This window comes from Nannobrachium achirus, assembly GCF_963921795.1.
Source record: "Nannobrachium achirus genome assembly, chromosome: 19".
Lineage (NCBI taxonomy): Eukaryota > Metazoa > Chordata > Actinopteri > Myctophiformes > Myctophidae > Nannobrachium > Nannobrachium achirus.
The window spans coordinates 41,826,687-41,845,748 of NC_137826.1; the positions used below are offsets into that span (position 1 = coordinate 41,826,687).

At 42.1% G+C, this 19,062-nt stretch overlaps 2 protein-coding genes across 7 annotated transcripts in view; both read left to right on the forward strand.

The window, feature by feature from the left end:
* Positions 1-6,488, forward strand: part of aff4 (AF4/FMR2 family, member 4) — a 47,956-nt gene extending 41,468 nt beyond the window's left edge. For all 3 annotated transcript variants that reach the window (XM_080748489.1, XM_080748490.1, XM_080748491.1), the window contains 2 exons: positions 655-872; positions 1,576-6,488. In XM_080748489.1, the coding sequence (XP_080604615.1) occupies positions 655-872; positions 1,576-1,703 (346 nt within the window). In that variant the 3' untranslated portion in view covers positions 1,704-6,488. The remainder of the gene's footprint in view (positions 1-654; positions 873-1,575) is intronic.
* Positions 6,489-14,157: 7,669 nt separating this feature from the next.
* shroom1 (shroom family member 1) overlaps positions 14,158-19,062 on the forward strand; it is a 65,618-nt gene continuing 60,713 nt past the window's right edge. For all 4 annotated transcript variants that reach the window (XM_080749858.1, XM_080749857.1, XM_080749856.1 and 1 more), the window contains exon 1: positions 14,158-14,335. The gene's annotated coding sequence lies outside the window, so the exon portion shown is untranslated. The remainder of the gene's footprint in view (positions 14,336-19,062) is intronic.

Genomic DNA, 19,062 nt, shown 5'->3' on the forward strand with positions numbered 1-19,062 from the left:
AACTGAAAATGTTGAAGACCCCTGCTTTACACCACTGCACATCATTAACCCATTTAGGCCTAGAATTATTGAATGCTTTAACCAGTGAAAAATAGCAGATATACAAGCTCACAGCGCGCGCTGCGAGCTTGTAGATCTGCTATTTTTGGAAACAGTCGTGAAAATGTGTGCGAATCTTTGAATATTATGTATTTTCAAAGCGAACGTTTGCAACTCAACTTTGCTTCTGGGTGGTCCCTGGAACTAAATATTTTGAGATGGGGATCCGTGGCCAAATAAATATCATTTTGGGGGTCCTTCACATGAAAAGGTTTGAGAACCACTGACATAGTAGTCTCTCAAGAACAGACTAACTGAGCTCCAGTTAAGTGAAAAGGACCTTTTCTTTGACGATGGCTGGCCAGATTGCTGACATATAGAAACATAGGTTTTTTTCCAAAAATCTTAGAAGGATTCAAAAGACACTTATAGAATCGGGTCAAAATTCTAATTTTCACGATTTTTCAAAAATAGCAGATCTACAAGCTCGCATTGTGAGCTTGTATATCTGCTATTTTTTTATATTTAAAGCATAAAATATTGCGTCATAATGTGTTCAGGCCTAAATGGGTTAACAAATGTCTGTCTGTGTGTGTCATTGTGTGAACGTCGCAGCAAGGCAGCCAGCATGCCTTCCCCGGTGTCCCCCAAGCTGTCGCCGGGCACCGCCGGCGGCTACTCGTCAGGCAGCAGCAGCAGCAGCGGCAGCTCGTCGGTCACCATACCTCAGCGCATTCACCAGATGGCCGCCAGCTACGTCCAGGTCACCTCCAACTTCCTGTATGCCACCGAAGTCTGGGACCAGGCCGAACAGCTGGCCAAGGAGCAGAAAGGTGAGCCCAGCAGACATCCCTTTGGTTGGCGGTGCCACCCGGGGCCGTCTTCACTCGTTCATTCATTCCTTGGGCGGGGAGTTTGTTTAATGGCTCAAGATGTCTTCTGGCAGTGCCTGTTGATAGTATAGTGGAGCTCGAGGTTGATTTTAGCATGTTGAGTTTGTCCTGTTCTATTGGAGAATCAGCCTATCTTTCCCTTTTGCCTTTAATGTATTCTGCTGTTTTCTTTCGATCCTTTTCCTCTGGGTTGCTATTTTCATGCTTGAGGTGTAAAACGTTGCAGCATGACTCGAGTTAGCCGGCATTTAATCCTGAAGTTCAAAGTGGAACCATTTCAAAAGGATGTATGACTGAGTTTGTCTTATGACAGTGGAAGCTGAATGACCATATTCTACTATTTCTACTAATACTCTAAAACCTTTACTTGTATCACCATTCACTAATGTCTTCCACAGCTGTCAATTTATCATTTTGGAAAACATGACGCTCCCACATAAGTTTGAACTTTAGAATTGCTACTTGTGGCTTTTATGTTTTGCAAGTAATGCGTGTAAGCGTTGTAAGACAAATAACCGGGCAAGTGGTGGTTTGACCTGTAAGTGATGAATTTCCTTTTTCCCTGCCTCACAGTGAACACTGTCTAAATGGATGGCCTTTTGACATGCCTGTTAAGCCTTTTTCTCTCTCCCCACCCACGCAGAGTTCTTTTTGGAGTTGGACAAGATGATGGGTCCTCTGATCTTCAACACCAGCAGCATGACAGAACTGGTGCGATACACACGGCAGGGCCTTCACTGGCTGCGATTGGACGCAAAGCATATTCCCTAGCGAGGACTCTCTTCATAGAGGCTTGCTTCCACACACGTACTCACATATACAAACAGCGGTCATCTGCGTATAACTGCACATGCTCAAACCCCATGCTTGTGCGCATAGGGCGCACGCACCCCTCATACAGACACAAACCTATACACACAAACACACACACACACACACACGCAAAATCAACTTCTGGTCCTCCATACACGCTTGTGATGAACCTCTCAGAGCATATCTGCAACACTGTGTCCATTTTCTACACCAGCTTGCCAAAACACTGAGCAATTTGGAGCATCTATCTACACACCTTCTGATGGCCGTGGTCATCACAGACAGGGTGAAGCATCTTCACTGTGGCACAGAAACAAAACCAAGCTCATTCCCAACATGCAACATGTACCACCTGCGTCCTGCTGGCGCTTATCTTTGGCTAGAAACTGAAGGCCACATTATTTTCCCCCTGGCATTGAAGCTCGTTGCGAGTTATTTATGAAATACACTAAAATGTGTTTTTGGTTTAAAGGCTACAAGCACATTTTGGCTTAATTTGGCTTTGGACTTCTTTTCACTTTTCCGCTTTCACTTTCTTTTTTTTTCTTTTTCTTTTTTTACCAAAGTACCTCCTGTAAACACCAAAGGTGCTTTAAAACGACGGTTTTTCTCTATCTTTTTTTGTGCCTTGTATGTGATCTACAGGAAAGAGAATGAGTACCGTTACTTTGAAATGCATTTTTGCATTTTTCTTTCTTCCTTTTTTTTTTTAAATGGCTTTTATTACTACATTACTACAGCATTACATTTTTTGGCATTTAAACACTGTTTAGAATAGCTACGGGAAAGCAGGCAATGATTTGTATTTCTACGAGTCTCTCTGTACATGGTAGCAAATCGCTGTACAGGTACAACAAAATATGCAGTTTCCTCAGTCATTTGCCTCCACCATGGCAAAGCTGATGTGCACCATCTGGTTTCAAAAAATGCACATGTTCCCTGTAAACGAGTTCTGTTGGAGCCCGAAATTTGTCTTGGAATTGACCTCTGTGGTTTTAACTTGAAGAGGGGCTTATACTTGTACGGGGGTGCCGACCATGAATTTCTAAATGGTGGTTCTGTTCTACGAGTTATTGAATTGATCAACAAACAAAAAAAGTTCGCTTTTGAGCAGTGTGGGTTTTGAGTTTGTTTGGACAAAAGATATCCCCCCATACACACACACACATACATCTGCCCCAACCAATGATCTTTAAGAGATTCCTTATTTCTCTGCAGTTGCAGAATATTTTAGTTTGTACCTAAGAGATGACGGTGTACTCTGTACTGTAGCTGCATTGTTCTAGTTGAGAACATGTTGTTATAGTTCCACTGGGCTGTCCTTGTCCTGTTGTGTGCATCACAAGGGGTTAAAGTGTAAAGTAGCGGTGGTTTCCAAACGCGGTGCCAAGACACACCGCTGTGCCGGGAGACAAGTCCACGTGTGCTTTGGGAATTTGGTGGCCAACCACTTATTATTATTATTATTGCAATTTGATACAACTACACAACATTTTATGAATTATATGTCAATTTACTATGTCAGTATTTTGTGCACACTTATTTCCCAATACGGAGGCAAATTCTGTACCCTAAAATATATATATATTTTAATCACTTTCAACCTTGTCGTTATAGGGAAAAATTTCCCAAAAGATAAAGGTAACGGCAGATCTACAAGCTCACAGCACGGCACATTTCTTTTTAATTTCTTTTTATTTAAATTATTTATTTCCCCCCCTCCACAAATTGTCAAAACATTGTGAAAATGGCAGCACTACAAGCTCACACTGTGTCCTATTGCAATGCATTGTGGGCCTGTAGATATAGCTATTTTTGCTATGAATACAGGTGTGCCTTGACTTTGCCCACTGGTGTGCCTTGCACACAACACGTTTGAAAACCACCGGTGTAATAGTGTATTTTTCTATGGAACATCAGGGTGTGTCCAAGTATTGAAAAAATTGTATCCATTTATATAAAGCAGTTATTTACAATGCAGTTCTTACAAACTGGTCCAGTGCGAAAGTAGAGCAGGATAATAAGAAATATAAAAAAGTTTGGGCCTTTATGAAATCAAATTTAGCATAACGTAAAGATGCAGCTAAAGAGTAGAGTAGTAGAGTAGCATCAGTGGCACCAATTAGCAGTATTGCATTTCTAGAACAAAGAATTTAAGATCTATGGTCTATGAAGTAAGATGGCCAATATAGATTTTTATTTATGTATGTACCAGGTTTTTTTCTGGAAGAAGCAAAGCTATAACTTTTCAAGTGCATAGGCTTAAAAGCGGGTTGAACAGGGGTTATGGAAATGCAAAGTATTTGTATATGGAATCGTTCTTATTTAAATGTAATTAATTTAGCTATTTGATGCTCTACCTAGTGTAATAGTCTTACTCATTAAATATATATATATAACACACATGCCACCTAATTGTCTGTATTCATGGTACAGCAGGCAGGTAAAAGACGACTCGAAACAACGTTGCCGCCGGTTGACCTGATTTGACATTGATTATAGTTCCAATTGGATCAATTTAATTGTTCAGTTTGTCATGAAGGCAAAACTCTGCATGGCAATGTGGATGCCAGTGCTTTGGAACCAAGAACTTGACACTGAATTTAAGTTCAGGCTGATGGTCTTTTTTTAGTTTTTTCTTTTTTTTCCTTTTAAGCCCAGTTTCTACAAAGAACACATGCTGGAAACATTAATACCAGACCTGGTCCAAATACCATACACAGATACTGTACAATCTCAAGTTTTTGTTGAGGCTTCATTGGCATTAGGTGGATGGGATTTCCCTCACAAAGAAGACGATACACTAAACGTGCCAGTAAGTACTGGCGGTCGACGTAAAAGTATGGATCATGAATCTATTGTGCTTTTCTTTGATCGACGCTTAAACCTTGATACCATCTCAATGGTATTTATATGGAACTGCTATTTTGACCACGTCTGTTGAGTTATATTTTACACATTGGCTCCCCGGTCTCTCTTTGTAGGGGAGATACTGTTATTTCCTCTTCTACTTGAAAGAGTCAAAGACAGAAGTGGTATTTAAATCTATGCAGGATTTTTACACACTCACACACAAACACAATCAGGATTGGTTCCTGGAAAAGTCTGTATTTAATTTTTAAGCCTAGGATTTTTTTCTTTCTCCCCTGCTGGTTTTTGTCTCTTTTTTTCCTTTTATTATTTTTTTGGTCAAAAAGACACTTGTTTGACTGACTAAAATGTCCAATGCCTTTAGCTTTTGCAACTTTGTGTACTGGTTTATTATGTGTATATATAGGTTTTTTATAACCAAACAAGGATGGCTTGAGCCATTTTGTACTTAACGCTGGAGGCCACTTTTCGCTTAGGAATTCCACCTCCATGGGCGTGCAGTTTTCGTCAGCCCACCCACTCAATGTCTTCATACACTGGTACACATTGTAAATACAGCTCCTTTACACTAATAGTCAAATGTACAAATTTAGCCTTAGCGAAAAATTTTAACACTTCTCACATTTATTTATTTTTTATGCCCCTTTTGCTGATTGTCTTTGTTTTTTGTTTTTTTTCACTCCCTCTCTCTTTCTCGAAATTTTTAAAACATTTCTTTTCATTGAATTCATGAAATAGGAAGACGTTAATGTATCAGAGGTTGCTCGCGTTGAGATTTCATTGTAAGAAGTAATTAATATTAATTAAAACTTGGAAAAATCCAGGGTAAAGTTATTTTTTCTTTTTTTTTCTCTCTCTCTTTTGACACTCGGTAGAAAGATGTTAACACTTGCATGTTTCTATTTAAAAGCAAATGTACAAATTGTAAATAGGACATTTCTTTAAGGGTGAATTTCTACAACAGGTTGACATTTTTATTGAAATTTAAAAACATTGTACATATATTTGTGACATTATATGCACATTTTTCTTCCTTTCTCTCTGTGAGCCTTCGTGTTTGCTTCCTATTCTTCAAAGTTATTAGATTCCCACCGTAGTCTCATAACGCTGTATATCAAGTTGTTTTATCAATCATTTTGTTAACTGTACTCGATCGTATCCCCCCCGCCTCTTGTCAATATCACAGTCGCCACATAATCAGCTGTGTCTTTAGATCCAAGTGCTAATATTTTCTCTTCTCTGTATTAAATATGGAGAGTTGTAAAGTCATGAAATGTACGTATACTGTGGATCACATTGAATGGGTGGTGTGGACGGATGGATGAATGGATGGGTGGGTGGTGTGGACAAGTGTGTGGATGGGTGCGTGTTGCGCGGACGAATATACGTATGGATAGGCCAAGGCATGTCATTATGTCGAAAAAAGAAAACATGATTCTATCTTACATCAAAGCCGTACTTTACTACGCTTCCCCCCCTTTTGAAATTTTTGACCTGAGAATCTGAGATGTCTTTTTTTGAAAACAGAGGTATTTCCGTACGCGACGAGCAGTTGTAGGACTTTCTACAGTATGTTGTGCTACTTCTTTTTCTAAAAACTTCTCTCAAAAAGCCAGACCTGGGAGCTTACACATAAAGTACAACAGTCTAAATTGGGTTAGTTTTGAGAGAACTGACAATAGAGATGCTATATATTATGGATGCAATATGATTAAGGTACTCCATTGAGTTTGGTCTTCAAACTTGGGCTATCATGTAATTAAAAAACAACATTCTTGTGAAGTGAGTATTAATTGTTACTAATGGGAGTCTGTCCTGAATATTCTTTGTATTTTGCCGTATTGAGAATAAAATATATATGGTTATGTTTAATCAAGCTCTACTGTCTTCATTTCATTTAATATCCCTGCTTGCATTTCCATACTGCAAAGAGGGTGGTGGTCCTTAAGTGTACACTTTTAGCAGTAGGAACCCCTTTACACTCCCAGAAAAATATTCACCAAAAACTTGACCATGCGGTTCATCTACTGCAATTTCAGAGAGAACTAAAATGGCTTGGAAATAAAAAGTCAAATCATATTTCTCTTTTAAAACGTTTTTTTTTTTTTTTTTTTTTTTTTTTTTTTTTACAATTGTACATGACTATTAAGCAGGAATTCGTGTTCTTTAGATGGGAGAGTATAATATGGCACACAACACAGGTCTGTGGTCATAACTAACCCCCTAACATTTGCCGATGTGCTCAAGTAATCAATGTTGAAGACTTAATGATGTAATGTAAAGTAAGTAATTAGTGCTTTCCCTGTGCTTGCCTTATTATAGGACTAACTACACTTTTTGTTACGTGCTCTGAATTTGGTGTGATATCATCTTAGATCGACAACACTTATACAAGTAATGGCAAGAGTGAGTTGACTTTTTTTTTCTTTTACAGTTTTGTCTAAAGAAAATAATATTGTAGAAAAGTTGGTAGCATTTCATTACAAAAAAAAATACTTTTTCGTATATTCTTGAAACATTGTGCATGCAATGAGATATTCAAAACCTTTTTTTGTTTTAATTAAGATTTTTATGGCATACAGCTCATGAAAATCAAAAATCCATAATATTACAATATTACACGATACCACTCCCCCTAGGGGTCCCGGACCCCCTGTTGAAGACCCATGGGAGAGAGGATTTAGTGTGTGCACGCCTTGCTGCAACCAGAGCAGCACTGTGTGCCGATGGCTCTATGACTGGGCATGAATTGCCACCATGTGGACATGGATTGTAATGTCACTGTCATTCTGTCTCAGAATACTAGGCCTACAACTGACAATGAGCCTACTAAAACACAGTGTAATTTGGAATTGGATTCAGGAAATGTCTTGAAATGTGTTTCTTTTCTATTTCAAAAGCGTTATTAAGTGGTCGTAATAAAGCTTTAAGAGATTGTCCTTCGATGTAGTTTCTTTCAAAGTTGTCACGGCAAAATGTGAATTCAGTGTTTCTTGAGAATGCAAAGTTTAGACTTAAACAATTGATTTGCATAAAGATGACTACTAAACCTCTGTAATAAAACACACAAATGTCAGGATCAGCCACCCGCCTCCTCATCCTCCTTGCTGACCTCATTCATCCCTGGTGGTAACATGCGTGCCAACGCGATGTAAAGGAACATGCCCCCTGTCAGGGCCAAGATTTATCAGGGCAATAACTAGAAGCTGTTGCCAACCCGGATTCATTCCACAAGACATGCACACACAGGTAGCAGCAGCATGGATGACAGGAAGATGACAAACTTAGCCTTCTTGGTGCTAGATGTAGGAGCTGTGGCCATGGCCCTTGTTTCTGTGTCAGCAGCACCTTGAGGAGCTCTGCGAAGAACGAGCAGTACAGGAGAATCTGTGGAGGAACACTGTGATCACAGGCCTCATGGGAGGAGCTGCTACAGGGTTTTGGAGGACAGCGTGCTAATGGCCAGGCCTTGAAAGGACAGCTGCACTCACTTTACTCATGAACAGCACCACCCTGGCACCCAGCTGCGAGCACAATGAGATGAGAGGCAGCAGTGGCTCAGGGGTAGAGTGGCCGCCTTAGAACCGGAGGGTTCCCAGTTTGATACTGGGCTCCTCCAGAATTAAGCCCCTTTTCGACTGCAGCTTTAGCACCACACCACCCCACACTACACCACACCACACCACACCACATAAAAATATCTACATTTTCCATTTCACAAAAGTACCCCTATCGGTAAGAAACAAATTGACCCTTTTAACTGTAATTATAATATATATATATATAAATTAGTATTACATCTATCTTAAATTATAATACACTATAATGGATTATAACTGTGATTATAATACACTATAAAGTATTAATGTATTACTATGATAATTATAATACACTATAATAGATTATAATAGTGGTTATAACACAATAGAATCTATTATCATGTATTACAACTATATCCTGGTGGTCTAAATGAAAAGTCAGTGAGTGATCAGTCATTATGAAGTGTTTGGCCCTGTTTGGCCCAGCTCAGACCTACTCCAGAGTGGATACTTTTTAGTACCACGTTTAGTACCACCTTCACACCACTCTGCAGGTCCTTGTAGTGGAAAACCTGGCACAAGTGGGCGGTGTGGTGTGGAGTGGTGTGGTGCTGGGCCTGTGGAAAATGGGCTTAGTGTCGTAGTGTCCTTGAGAGAGACACTGGTTGGTGACTTGCATGGTTTCCTCCGCCCTCGGAGAATGAATAAAGTCGCTATATTTATCATTAAGGCTTGCACCCGCTTTGCCCATTTTATAGTAATTGAAAAACTGACCAATCATGGAAATGTTATCCCACGATTTTGTAACCCATTTTTTCTAAGCTGTAATCCTGGGCTCTGCTCTCCCTCTGCCGCGCCTGGGGAGACAACGGACTGACCTCATGCTTCCTTCTATGCATGAGTAGTCCAAGTTGCTTCTTTTCACCTGACGGGGGGATTTCCCCAGTTTGGACGTAGTGCATGGAAGGAACACGTTATTCCAACCAGATCCTTTCCCCTCCATCAGGCGCCCCGGCTGGCCAGGGGGAGGCATTATAGAGAACGTACAAACTCCACACAGAAAGGCCCTTTCTCTAACCCCAACTAGGGTGTGGGCACTGATGACGCGGAGGAGGGAACATGCCCCCAGCGCCCACAGCGTCCCACAGCGTGAGTGAGTCGGTGCCATGATCTTATCTGGTGGACAACTCGTTTGGTGAAGTGTGGAGATGATGGTTTGTCATCAGAATATGTAACTGATTGAAGCTCTTATGTGGTGTGGACACGCTGGTGCTTCTTCAGAGTCCCTAACCTATTGAAACCCTTGTCACACTGTTTACACACAAAGGGTTTTTCTCCTGTGTGGATACGCTGGTGATTCTTCAGAGAACATAACACACTGAAACCCTTGTCACACTGTTTACAGATGAAGGGTTTCTCTCCACTGTGGACACGCTGATGTGTCTTCAGGTTACATATCTGACTGAAGCTCTTTTCACACTGTATACAGATGAAAGGTTTTTCTCCATTGTGGATATGCTGGTGCTTCTTCAGAGAACCTAACACACTGAAACTCTTGTCACACTGTTTACAGATGAAGGGTTTCTCTCCACTGTGGACACGCTGATGTGTCTTCAGGTGACATATCTGACTGAAGCTCTTTTCACACTGTATACAGATGAAAGGTTTTTCTCCATTGTGGATACGCTGGTGCTTCTTCAGAGAACCTAACACACTGAAACCCTTGTCACACTGTTTACACACAAAGGGTTTTTCACCAGAATGGACACGCTGATGTGTCTTCAGGGCACCTAAAAAACTGAAACCCTTGTCACACTGTTTACACACAAAGGGTTTTCCTCCAGTGTGGACACGCTGGTGATTCTTCAGAGCCCCTAACACACTGAAACCCTTGTCACACTGTTTACATACAAAGGGTTTTTCACCAGTGTGGATACGCTGATGTGTCTTCAGGTGACCTAACCGACTGAAACCCTTGTCACAGTGTTTACACTGGAAAGGTTTTTCTTTGGTGTGGACATGCTGGACATGCTGTGCCGATACCTCAATGAAACTCCTATCACAAAAGAAGGTTTCTTTCCTGTGTAAGTCATCAAATGTTTCTTTACTTCTCCTGGCTATGTTGAAGTCCTCGCAAGATCTTGGTTTGTCTGTTGTGTCTCCTTGTTGCTGGCTGGTTACACAGCTGCTGATTGTCGGACAGGAAAATGAGGGCAGCTGTCCATTGCACATCATTTGACAACAGAGGTTGTTGTGGCTCTTTGTCATGTTTTCATGAAGGGTACCCGAGACGTGAAGGCGCATGGACACTCAGAACAAGCATATTGGTTCATGGACACCGCTTCCGCTACTTGGACTGTAAATTGGAAGGCTTATCTGTGTCTCTTACAGGGTGGAAAGACTAAATATATTCTCTGTCAATCTCTTTGTCTATGTCTCTATACGTCCCCTACTCTCTGACTTCCCACAGTACTCAGACTAATGTGACGTTTAGAAACTGTGTCACATCTTATTCAGGTCGACCAAAGCGCTGGTCTGACATCACACAATACAAACCATTGACATCATTCCTAATAATAACACCGATTTGCACATCCATCCATCTGTGAATGTAGTTGAATCATTGAATCAAGTTAATGACCAAACCCTGAAGTAAAGGCTCAAGCTTATCGGACATATGCCCATCTATGCCCATCTGGCATATGCTATGCTACGGGCATAGACGGCCCCTCTTGTGGCCCTTATATAGGCCTATGCCTCAGTATTATGACGTCACCCTTTGTCCCCCTTGATTGGCTACGGGCACAGACGGCCCCTCTCGTGGCCACTATATGCCTCAATGTTATGACGTCACACGTTGCCCCTCTCTGATTGGCATAAACATAGATACTCAGTCTGGGACAGCTGTCCCTGTTGACATGTTTGTCCCCTTCTCATCTCTGCCACCTCTCCCGTGCAACAGTTCAATGTCTGCTGACATTTCCCTCACCCTTCTCATCTCTGTCACCTCGTTCGTATAACCGTCTGTTGTCTGTCGACAGAGCTTTTCTCTTCATGCTGAATCTTTTTCTGGGAAGATTACTTCAAAGATTCGGATTATAACACCAGTAAGACGCATAGGTCGCGCTATCCGTGTGCAAAAGTTGGAGTCTGTAGAACCAACCGTGTGCTGTGAGACCCCAGGCATGCTTACTCGGTTACTCGTTATGTGAAAATCCTATGACGTCTATGACGTCTGACATCATACTTGCAATCCCTTTTATGACCATATATGGAGATCCCTGTCTGTAGAACCAACCATGTGCCGTGACCGTGAGACCCCAGAGACCCCAGACATTCGTCCGTACGTGTCAGTATCTGTCTCTCAGTCCTTGTCCCCTTTTATGGGCATATTGGTTGGATCTGTGGCAGTAAGGCCACTGTGGCCTCAAATCATGCCATTGGTTTGAGGGGCACAAGGCCAAACTGAGGGCCAATGGCGGCCATGGCCTCCATGAAATTCCTTCCCTGCTGAGCACTATGACTATAAAAATATAGTTTTAAAATTCGTTCTATGTCAGATAGATGGGAGTGTTTTCACCACAACAATAACAAACACAACGGTGAACGATATACAGTATTTATTGCGACCGTCAGGGAGCAGTTTACTATGAAAACCTCCACCGGCCGTCCGTCCGTCCGTCCGTCCGTCACACCTTTGTGACCATCAACAAACGTCACACCTTTGTTGATGTTTAAATCGAAGAGTCTTGGTCAAATACTTCTGTTGGTTTCTGCACTGATCATTTATACAATTCAGCTGTGTTTGCTCGTGTCATCATGATGAGGTCATAAATCAGCCATGCCCAAATATAGATTTTACGGGTTTACATGCTTACTCAGTTATTCGTTATGTGAAAGTCCTATGACGTCTATGATATCTGACATCATCATACATACATTCCCTTTTATGCCCATAAATGGAGATCCCCTCTGTAGAACCAGCCACTGACATCACTGTAATGTCAGGGGAACCAAATCCCTTTTATGCCCATATATGGAGATCCCTGTGATGCCAGGGGAACCAAATCCCTTTTATGCCCATATATGGAGATATGGAGATCCCCGTGTTGCCAGGGTAACCAAATCCATTTTATGCCCATATATGGAGATCCCTGTGATGCCAGGGGAACCAAATCCCTTTTACGCCCATATATGGAGATCCCTTATGTCATCAATATTAAGCCCATATCTGTGAATATCTTTGGGTACCAGATGTCTCCATATATGGTTAAATGGTCCGATATACATCACTGGCCAGAAGACCAAGAAATGGTGCAACCTCGCCCTTTGCTTTTCTCCCTATAGGCATCTTACTGGTAGGTAGTTTAATGAGGAATGCAGTATGGTGGTAGGTAGGTAGTTATGGCCTTTGATGTAAGATTTTCACTTTCTAGGATAACTATATTTGCTATTCCCAGATGATGCCCTTTTAGGGTACCCCTCATGCCCATATATGGAGATCCCCAGGCTTTACTAATTAACATAAGTTTTATGCCCATATATGGAGATCAGTGTCCCAATGTCATCAGATATATGGGCATAAATGGACACAGGCAAACTAGATGGGCTGTATGGATATCCAGATGTGTGATGTAAGTGTTTTATTCCAAATGTGGCACCCCACAGACATATTTCCAGAAACAAAATCCCTTTCATGCCCATATATGGAGATTTCTGATGTCATCAATCCCAGGCCCTGTAAAAAACATGGTTGCTATGGTATGAGCAACTTATGTCTCCATATATGGAGATTCAACTTCAATGAGTAACCATGGCAAACTGTCAACTGCCCGTATGTCTTGATAATTGGTAAAACAAACTTTTGGCCTATTTGTGGAGATAAGCGACCAACGGTCGCTTATCTCCCGATTAGGGAGTCTTACTGGTCTAGTTATCCTTATAGTTATGGTGCTCAGTGTGAACGGCCCTGCTGTAAACAGCAGGTGTGTTTGCAGGCAGGTGCTTGGAGACATTGGCCTCGGGCTGTGTGTCTGAAAGTCTCTTGGTCCCATGGGTGCTGCAGTCGCCCTGGCCCAGGCTGAGACGACTGCCAGCAGAGAGCGGAGCTGGGGCACTGATGGTGCCGTTGTCACCATAGTGGAGCCAGCAGGTCCTGGAGGACTTGGGCAGGGGACTGTGTCTCCCTCCGCCTGGCCCTGCAGCCCGCCCAGCGGAAGCAGCAGCATATTAGTGTTGAGGGCCAGGGTGAGGGTACTAGGGGGCCATGGCCATTACCGGAGTCGTGAATCGAAGTCAATCTCAGTACTCCCGTCTATGTCTATAGCTCTGATGCAGTCAGAGTAGCTTGGATCGTGCAGTTTGATGATGATGAAAGAGATGTCCGGAGAGAGCTGCAGTGTCCTTGGAGATCCATACACAAGAATGAGAATGAAGCAAGTATAGCCTACTGTTGTATGTGGGCTGTAGTGTATACAGTGATAGCCAGGTCTGTTTTTGTACCATTTTTCATGTGTATGTGCTTGACTGTGAATATTTGGTAGACAGCTTGCCTCTTGTGTGTCAGTCAGCTGGTTGAACCTCAACCACAACTTAGTTTTTTGAAAAGTTTGTTTCAAATTCATGTATTTATATTATTATTATTTTTCCAATTTGACTACACTTTTTCTGTTTGAACTGTACACATGCTTTATAACACATAACTAGGCTACAAATGTCATTATATAACCCAAATTCAATCGTATTGTGTGGACTTAGTACTTTACTGCGTGATGTGGGGGGGAAAAGGTGCTCGTGCTGAAAGAAGTGTAGGGAATAAAGTCCCTAAAAGCAAACAACTGGAATTCATTCCACCACCATGATTGGTTCCCTGGTCACCATGGCCCGCCCCGCTCCGCCGCTGATTGGCGGACTTTGCCTGTCTATCACCTTTCATCCGCTTGTACAGGACCAAGGTAGCTGGCAGGAAAAAGAGAGAGAGATTATTATTGTTTCCAAGCAGGCAGGCAGGCAGCGCCGCGCTGCTTCCAAGACCAACACACTGCCAAGAAACGTGAAGAAAAGAAAGCATTATATTGTGATATTATTCGGGGTTTGAGAGAGACTACATGATATATAACACGTTACACGGGGGACCAGAGTTTGTTCCGCAAACAACGAGGGACGACATAATTAAAGCAGGTATGTGTGAAGTCCAGTTTGTGTCAGCAACAGGTGTAATGGTTTCGCCGTGCAGTTTCGGTCACCAACGGCCTGTGCGTGTGTGTGTGCGCCTGTGGGCTGCAATGACTGAGAGCAATGATCTTTGAATTATATTATGAATGGTTCACTTTATGTAAACATTACTTATTACTGCGGTGTTTTTTCAAAGGGGAGAAAAAGAATAAGGCTACTACTAGGCTATGTATGTTTTTCCATGGTCCTACCATATAGAAATAATTGATGTAGAATTCCAGCTATTAACTACACATACATTTGTGAAAGGTATGGTGAGACTTTTCTATTTCTCTTATGTGTCACGTGTTTAAATTGATTTGTATATTTGTCTCATTTCCACCAGCTCCTGCATTATTTGTACCAGAAGTACACATTGATTGATTGATTGATTGATTGATTGATTGATTGATTGATTGATTGATTGATTGAATACTTTATTAGAAGTGTGTATAGGAAAAAGTACAGGACAGTACAGTTCAGATACAAGGTCTACTAAAAGGATTTAAACCACAAGAAAGCACAATGGTTTGTTTGCATTTGGGGTCCATTTGTACTCAATTCATTCAGATCTATTAACCTTCACAACAAATAACTATATTTATGGTAATTATTATACAATAATTATTGTATTATTATACAAAAACATTGAATGGTCCTCTATGAAATGAATAGCATAATAGCTACTGTGTCACACAGAACACCATGTCTTACCACACTGTAAAGTCATGGTATTGTGTGCACCATTACAGTGGCTATAAAACATACAGTTTTCCTTTACACATGCAATTATATTTAATTGTCCGTTGACATCGTAAAAAAAAAGAACAGTGTTGCATTTCCCTTGCCTCCTGGTCTTGGATGAACCTGGTCACTGAATAATGCACATGGAGAGGGCAGGCTTTCTGCCTAATGACTTAACTATGTTTTATTTAAAGTGGGAACAAAAGGCCTCCACCACTGCTGTTTTGTGGGGTAACCGGACACTGGTGTTTGTCCAGCCGGGGGGCTGAAACCGAAGCACTCATGCGGTGTGTGCTGGTTGGTTAAGATGGTGTGGAGCTGCAGGAGCACACTGTCCCTCTGTGTGTGTGTGTGTGTGTGTGTGTGATGTTGTTGAGGTTGAACAGTGGAGCTCTGCGGTGGGGTCACTCAGTCCTCCTGTGTGTCTGTGTGGGGCACTCTGGCTCTCTCTGTTGCACGTCTGCCTCTCTGACCCAGCCATATACCAGTCATTAATGGTGTAGAGCAGGGGTCTTCAACGTTTTCAGGCCAAGGACCCCTTTGTTGAGAGAGAGAGAGATGAAGGTTGTGGGGACCCCCCCACAACCTTGTCATAGATTCTGTATAGTTTAATTGTTTGACAGCACAATCGTCGGTGTATTTTGGATTCATGTCAATTTGTGTTTTCAGATATTTAACCTCTTGAACCATCAATAGGCCTACTTAATAAACTTGACCTTTCACTCTGTACTTAGTCTGCTCTTTTCCCCCTCTACACCAAGACCAAAGCTCTTTGCCAAAAATAGCCGATCTACAAGCTCACAACGCCTCGCAGCTTGAGGCGTTGTGAGCTTGTAGATCTGCTTTTTTTGGCTAAAGTTCTCAGAATATGGACACTAGGGGTCAAGTGGTTAATATCAAAAGGGAGAAAAATACTTTCTATCACTCAAAGATTTGGAGGACCCTCTGTAGTAATTCTGAGGACCCCAGGCCCACTGTTGAAGACCAATGGTGTAGAGTGGCTGCTTGGCAACCAGAAGGTTCCCAGTTTGATCCCAGGCTCCCTCAGTGTTGGTGTTGAAGTGTCCTTGAGCAAGACTCTGAATCCATAGTTGCTCCTGATGAGCAAGTTGGTGCCTTGCAGCATGGTTTCCTCCACCATTAGTGTGTGTGTGTGTGTGTGTGTGTGTGTGTGTGTGTGTGTGTGTGTGTGTGTGTGTGGGTGTGTGTGGGTGTGTGTGTGGGTGTGGGTGTGTGTGGGTGTGTGTGGGTGTGTGTGTGTGTGTGTGTGGGTGAATGGGTGAATGTAATGCACAATGTCTGTAAAGCGCCTTGGATAAAGGCGCTATGTAAATGCACCATTTACATTTACCATTACTAGTGAACATACAGAAACAGACATCGGGGGCTGAGGCAGAAGTGAGAGGTCAATGAGAGATATCAGAGGTACTTTACACAAGCGCACAAACATGCATCCTCCAACAAATGACGCACACACGGCACATACACATTCTCATATTATAGCAAAGACAAGGTCAGAGACAAATTAGGAGCACTTATAACACAGCCACCTTACTTTATGCACGTGCATGATGAGACACGTGCACTGTGCACACACTTTTGGAGAGAGGTAAGTGAGGGCATGGGGGTGGGATGACAATGCAACACACAGGTCCTGGGGCGGCAGGAATCGGACCCAGGACAATGTAGATAAACTAGTTGAGCTGCACTTGTGTGTGTGTGTGTGTGTGTGTGTGTGTGTGTGTGTGTGTGTGTGTGTGTGTGTGTGTGTGTGTGTGTGTGTGTGTGTGTGTGCATATATAGGTGCATGCCATGTTGCACCTATGTGTGTGCATGGTGTCGGTTTCAGAACGAAGGCGATCGTTGGTTTTGTCAGATAAAGTAAAGTGTGAGATGACAAAAGTGCCCTGGGTCAAGTTCTCCATTAGCTTAGATGCATTTGAGACTTAATTGTCCTCGACATGCATCGATGCTCACACACACACACACACACACACACACACACACACAAGCTGACTCCAGTGATGAAACATGATCTCTCTCTCTCTCTCTCTCTCTCTCTCTCTCTCTCTCTCTCTCTCTCTCTCTCTCTCTCTCTCTCTCTCTTGCTTGCTTGCTCACTCCCTCCCAACCAACCTACCTGGAAACTAGAGTACTAGAGTGCACAATAATAGGAGTGCGATGCAGTATGTGTGTGTGAATGCGATGTAAGAATGGCATCCATGAGAAGTAAATAGCCTAATTGTGCTCTCTCTCTTATCACCATTTACATATGGAAGTATGTCAGTACTTTGAATGTACTGTAGCTCTGGTGATCATGCGCGATGCGCTGTCAGGCTACAATTCAGCCTATATGACATGTTTGGACCGCAAGACCACGGGCATGAAGGTGGTATATTGTGGTGTACTTGCACTACAAGATGCAATTGGAAATTGCAAGTATGGTTGCCGTGACGCTGATGATGTCAGACATCTATGATGTCAGTCATCTCAAATTTTGGGAAAAGTTTTTACATTTTTAATTAAAAGTCAATGGAGAAAATGAATTCATGAATACATTTATATAACATTTAACATAGCTCTTAGCAAAATGCAAGGGATCGATTCCCGATGAAGCCGGTATATTTGACATATGGCCCAAGTGCGTGCCACCAAAACTGTGGGAGGAGTTGTTCGAAAAAAATAAAAAGATTATCTAGGATGGGAAAGAAAGATGGAAAGATGGGTGGAATAAAGTCGGACAAGTACTATAGTCTGGTTGCCCTCCAGACTAGTAACAGACTAATGGGAAGAAGACACTGATATGTTATTTGCATACCTGACCTGAGTCACCCTGGGAACCTCCCAGTGAGTGAACGTCTCAGGTCAGGTGAGAGACGAAAATGATTTCCTGGAGGAAGAGGCCAAAACATGTTACTTATAGTATGTGGTCCAAACAACTACTTTACAGGAAGATGTGTCACCTTAAAGAAAAAGTTAAACAAAACAGCAACCAGGAAAGAGGAAATAGTGTGTTTTCCAGAATTCCATTACATAACATAATGCCTTACTCCTTACTGAAAATGCATCAGGGTGTGACACTATGTGTGACACCCTGATGATGGCAGAGAGGCCCAAACATGATGGTGATACTACCTTATTCCAGTAAGGGCCACATTAACCCTGCCATTGCTATTTTAGGCGTGTCGAAAAGTAATTTGATCTATCATCCACAAGAGTTGTGAGCTTGTAGATAGGCTTGTAGACTGGCTATTTCTCAGACAGTCAGAACATTCTGAATTTGTTTCACAAGAAATGTTTCAAAAAGGTTCCCCAAATGTCAGACACGTTGTGAGCTTGTAGCTGTTTTGACTATTCGTTGTAGCAGCATGGTGATCTAGAGCTTAAGTTGTCCACTGCAAGAGAAATGTGTGTGGTTTTCAAATAAAGACCCATACAATTGTCTGAGTGAGTGTTGTTCCATTTGCATTGTTAGTCTCAAGAAGGAAATGGCAAGTGACAGTAAAGAAGCTCACGGTTCAAGGAAATGGGCAATGCCATGATGAATGACTAATTCATCTAGTTGGAGGAATGAATGTTTTTTTCCCCTTCATTTATTTACTTATCATTCAATGGTCAAGTGACATGATTGGAGCCAGTGTAGTTCCAGCAATATAGTTCTGAAAGTTTATGATTGGCTATATAATAAAGTCGGTAGAAAAAGCATTTGATAAACTATATGTCCAGCTTTAGGGTTTCTTCATGGAAATTAACTGAATATCAACAGGTTTCCCTGTCAGCGTAGCCGAAGGTGTAGAGTGAAATACGGTACTTGTGCTGTGTGCTGTTATGGTACAGGTCAAATAATACTTGGCTGACTGAAGTCCATAGCTGTCTGGGTTTTATCAGGGCTTTAATAGATAGGTTGTTTGATCATACAGTAGATGAGGTTACTATGATGCAGAGATAAG